Consider the following 5,247-nt stretch of genomic DNA (forward strand, 5'->3'; position numbering starts at 1 on the left):
GGGGAGGCGCAGAGACTGCATTTCCGGCGTTCCACCGACTTTCAATCAGGCCCTCTTAGAAGCAGAAGTTGAGGCTCCTCTCTCCCTCTGTCTAAAGGAGCCTGAGCCCCACACCACTGCCCTGCCACACACACGCCCGAGGCCCCATCGGCCACCTGGGTTGTTGCCATAGCCCGGCCCTGGGTGGAGCTCTTCCCAGCCCATTCCAAGCCTTCTTTCAAGAACTTTTTACTGCTCCGCTGTATCTAAACCCAACCTCTAGTTTACACCAACCTTACTCCCCTTTCTCCTGAATTCCACCCTCCTCAACAAATCCTCCCCATCTTCCAAGGCTCCACTTCTGCCAGGCAGTCAGCTCGGATTAAGACTTTGAAGTAGGAAGACCTGGGTTCAAGACCCACCTCAGCCACCTACTGGCTGTGTGACAGTCACCAGGGTCATCTGACCTCTGAGTCTCAATTTACTCACCTCTAAAATGGGAATAAAAAGGACTCACAGGGACATGGTAAGGAGTACCCGAAATAAGTTGCTTTAGAAACGGTGCAACAGTTAGTGTGATGTTCAGCCCTCCAAACTCCTGCTGACTCCTTCTGGGCAGACACTAGTCTGCGTTTTCATCCACACCCGGCTACCCTCTGGTCCCCCACTCCCAGCTGTACTGGGAACTGCAGCTTCTTTTGTTTCTTCAAGTTTCTATCAGTGAAGGCCTACACTGGCATCTCATCAACTCCTGATGAGTGAGCAAATCAACGTGAGAAAATTCACCGCAATTTGCATGTTCCGCAGAAAAACAGTGAGAAGCCTCACGGTGGGGAGCTCTGATTACCCGAGGCCTATCACCACCAAGCCCCAAATCTGCACCCATCCTGCAAACCCAAAGCCTTGCAAACAATCCCCCTGCACCCTACAACAATCTGCCCCAACATGTCGGGCTCACGTGAAGGTCCAACTGTGAGCCAAGTCCTTGACTTTCTGGAAGCGTTCAAATGCCCCGATCTAGTTAATTCTCACAATGCCCCACGAGGCAGGTGATACTTATTGCTACTCCCCAGCCAAGAAAATGAGCTCAGGGAGGATGAGAAGTGTACTCTCGGCAACTCAATTAACAAGAAAAAGGGCAGGACTGGAATCCGGCTCTGTCCTGCTCCAAAGCGGGGTTCTTCTCTGGTCCTGGCCCTTCTGACAGGCTGGACCACCACACACAGCAAACGAGAGGGTCAGCATCCACGATGGCGGGGCAGGCTTGGCCACTTTAAATGAGAGGCCACCCAAACACAGCTCTAAAGACAAAAGCCCCGGACCAGACCAAAGCCCCCAAAGACAGCACTGAGTCCAAAGGTGACACTGGCATTGAAGGAACCCTGGGCAGAGCCTGAAGGCACAGGGGATAGCATCTACTTTATAGACGGCAACCACTGTGAGTGAACACGCAACCCAGGAACCCTGCACATGTGCACACGCATGGACACATGGGAGGCAGGATTAGGAAACTTTCAAGCCGATGGCACCACCATTCCTGATCAGGAGGAGACACCCTCGCCTGTTCACACATCCCTCTGCCAGCCCCTCGCCAGCAGCTACCACTACTGGCGTCTGGCCAAAACAAGTCAGTGTCAGTGGCTTTGGTGGAAATTAGGATTCTTGGCCCTGGTGGCCATGGTGGAGACCACAACTCACAGGCAACTTCTTCCCCAGACCCACCGGGGGCTGTTCCTGCTTCAGTCTTCGCAAAGCCAGATCCAAAATTAACTGAGCCCCGTCTGGCTGCTCCCGGGCAGGCAGCGTGAAGGCAGGCGCCTTATAAACAGGGCACACACCAGGCCTCCCGCCCTCCCCCTGCACAGCTGACTTGCAGAGAAGAGAGACTCTCTTCCCACAGGGAGAAAAGTCTGTTTAGGCCACTCTCCCCTGGGTCCTGAACCCCCATGTCTGGAAATCTGTCTCCATCTGCTATTAAGCAGCCAGAGAGCCTCGGAGGAAAAGTGTGAACCTGGGTGGAAAATTCTGGAAAAGCTGAGCCAAGTGGGAGCTAGTGTAGAGGAACTTCCATCGCTTATGTGTTTCAAACCGGGTAAGTGCAGAGACCTCTCGGTGACCTGCATGGCTGGACTAATTACCAATGTTATCAGGCGGATGACAGACATGCCCCGAACTTCCTCTGTTTGATAGATTCCGCTGCAAACACACTCAAGTTCAGGCCCATGCCTGCTGTTTTCAGCAGTGCCCTATGCTTCTACGAGACCACAGTGGGCCCCCCAACTCCTCTGACCTGCCGCACGTAGAGTTCAGCCAGGCCAACACACACACTGAGCACCAGCCAGGTGACCCGGGGAGGGCACCTCCTGCTGGAACACACAGTACAGAATCAGGGCAAACTCCTTCCTAGCAGAGGCACAGAAACATCTCTGCTTTCCCTGCTCACATTTCAGAGATGAGCACTGCTGCTTACCTTCCTTGCCACTGCCACTGGGGAGCTCCAGCCCATGGGTCCCTGGCGGGTAAGCCCTTGGCCAGCGCACACCAGGGTCCCACACTCCACACAGGCGCCAATGATCAGCTGCCGCCCATCGTCCACTAGCAGGCTGTGGCTTGCTCGCAGGGTATAGAGAAACAAGGGTAACCGGGCCACCCTCACAGCCTTCAGCCCAAGACACCGCTTCTTCTCCTGCTGGCAGAAGAAGCACACGAACATCTCCACTTGGTACTGCCGAGACCAGGGGCTGATGGCGTGGTGGGTGCTGCGGGCCTCGTGCTGCAGCCACTGGCCCAGCAGGTCGTGGTAACAGAGAACGCAGGTGGCCACTAGGCCGGTGGAGTCAGCAGGCCTGGCGTGCGGGGCGGGCGGGTAGACGGTGAGGAACGGGAAGAATGGTTCTTTCTCACCCAAGCGGCTGGAGGGGTTCACATTGAGCTGGAACTCCTTCCCAGGGCCCAGCTCAGCCCCACAGATATAGCAGACAGACGCTGGGCTGCCCTGGGCTAATGTGGGCGGCTCGGAGAGAGCAGGGTCTGAGGCAGAGAAGGCCTGGTGGTACCTCCCCAGGAAGCCCTGAACGGAGGTGATGAGCTCCTCATTCTGGCAGGCCCGGTACAGGGCCCAGACATCCTCCAGGACGCTGAAGCACTTGGGGCAGCTGCGGACCTCACAGCGCTTGTTGGGGCCCTGGGCGTTGGGGGGGCAGGGCAGGAGGCTGAGAAAGGGGAAATGCATGGAGCCCCTGGCATTGCCGTTGAGGACCCTGGAGGCCACGGCCCGGGCATCCTGGGTACAGTCTTCCCCACAGAGGTAGCAGGCCTCTGGCAGAGCCCCAGTAGGCAGGCCCTCTTCCCTCGGGAGCCTCCTGCCCTTGGAGGCCATGCCAGGGGCGTGGCTGTTCAGCGGAACCACGTATAGCCGCTGCAGGACAGGCACGTTGGCCAGCTCGAAGCTCTGCCACTGCTGCATGAGGGATGAGAAGCAGCAGGGACACACCAGGGTGCTGCCGCCCTGGCTGATGGGCTGTGCCCCGGGGGGCGGGCTGTGCAGCCACAGGAAGGGGAAGAAGGGAGCCTGGGCCAGCTTCTCCTGCTTCTGCACGTGGATCTGGTGCTGCGAGGCCGGGGACAGTGCCGACCCGCAGATGTAGCAGCAAAGGCCCTCTGGTGGTGCAGCCCGGCTATCCAGGGGAGCCCTGGGGGCACGGCCGCCACCGTTTTCCTTCTCTTTGGGGCGGCAGGGGCCTGGGAGAGGCTGCTCCTTCCGGTCCTCTTCCTCGCTGGTGATGTTGATGTCACTGTCCTCAGACATGCAGTAGCCCCCTCGGGTCTCCCTCAGCGGTCTGCTCTCAGGAGTCTTGGCGGCCCTCACCGAAGGAGCTCCTTTTACGCCCTCTGCAGGGGCCACTTGGACTGCAGGCCCTTGCCAAGGGTCCTGAATGCCCCTCAGGACGCTGGCCCGGGCCTCAGAGACCCAGTGCCTCCCGGTGCCCTTCCGCCGGCGCCGGATGCCGGTCTTGGGCTCCCCGTCCACGTGGAGTTTCGAAGGGACTCCCTCGTCCTCCAAGTCTCCCGGTGTGGAGGTCTCCACGCCCTGTCTCTGAGCGGGTCCCGGCGCCGGCCTCCACTCCGGGCAGCGGCCCCCGTGAGGCCCTGGCCCTGGGGCAGCCCGCGCCGCTGGGGCCCCGTCCTGGTGGGGACTGGCAGCGTCGCGCGGGGCCGGGTCGGGCTCAGAGAGGGGATCGGTGTCCGACAGCTCCGACAGCTCCGAGTCTCGAGTCTCCTCAGCAGCCGCGCGGGACCCGGGGCCGCCGCTACCGTCGTCGTCGTCGTCGCCGGCCCCACCGCCCAGCGCGTAGGCGACGTTCCACTCACGGGGAGCCCCGGCGCCCCCGCGGCGCCCGCCCGCGCCAGCGTCGCACTGGTGGGGCCTCTTAAGCCAGTACATGCGCTTGTCCACGGGCGTGCGGGCGCGCTCGAAGGCGGCCCACTGCTCGCCCAGGAAGCAGCGGCACACGGCGCACACCAGGACGCACCCGTCGGCCGGGGACAGCTCGCGCGCGCCGGGCGCCGGCTCCTGCTGCTGCAGGAACGGGAAGAAGGGCTGCGCCGGGGCCCCCGCGCCCGCCGCCGCCGCCGGCTGCTTCACCTGCAGCTTCAGCTCCTTGCCGCGTCCGATGCCGCCGCCACAGATGAAACAGGAGAGCGGCGCGCCGCCGCCCGCCGCCCGCTCGCCCACGGCTGCCATGAGCCGCTGCTTGCGGGAGACCGGCGCCGGCCGCCCGCTCATGGCCGCGCCGCGCCGCCCGCCCTGGCCCCCGCGCGCCCCGGGCCGCCCTCACCGCCCGCCGCCGCCGCGCCCAACTTGGAGCATGTGTGCGCGCCGCAAAGTTTGGCGGCGGGCGGCCGGCGCGGGCGCGAACGCTCGGCCGCTCGCAGGGGCGCCCCCCCGGCCGGCCGAGCCCCCGGCGGCGCCGCGGCGAGCGCGCCCGGAACGCAACGGCGGCGGCGGCGGCGGGCCCCGGGCGGCTGGAGCGGCAGCCGCATGTGCGAGCTCCGGCGCCTGCCAAAGCGTTGGGTCATTTAATTGGGGAGGAGGGAGGCGGGGCGGCGGGTGGCGCGGAGGGAGGAGGGGAGGAGAGGGCGGGAGGGCAGGAGCACGGCGGGCGGGGGAATCCCTCCCTCGCGCCGCTTCCCCTCCCTTCCCCTCCGCCTGCCCGCCCTCCTCCCTCTTCTCCTCCTCCGCTCTCCTCCACGCCACCCCCCCCCCGC

The 5,247-nt window shown here is 63.1% G+C and overlaps 1 protein-coding gene across 1 annotated transcript in view; it reads right to left on the bottom strand.

Annotated features, from left to right (window-relative positions):
* Positions 1–4,955, bottom strand: part of LOC141574342 (uncharacterized) — a 357,001-nt gene extending 352,046 nt beyond the window's left edge. The window contains exon 1 of the mRNA XM_074349308.1: positions 2,450–4,955. Coding sequence (XP_074205409.1) covers positions 2,450–4,765 — 2,316 coding nt within the window. The 5' untranslated portion in view covers positions 4,766–4,955. The remainder of the gene's footprint in view (positions 1–2,449) is intronic.
* Positions 4,956–5,247: the final 292 nt, after the last annotated feature.

Source organism: Camelus bactrianus, chromosome 21, assembly GCF_048773025.1.
Source record: "Camelus bactrianus isolate YW-2024 breed Bactrian camel chromosome 21, ASM4877302v1, whole genome shotgun sequence".
Taxonomy (NCBI): Eukaryota; Metazoa; Chordata; class Mammalia; order Artiodactyla; family Camelidae; genus Camelus; species Camelus bactrianus.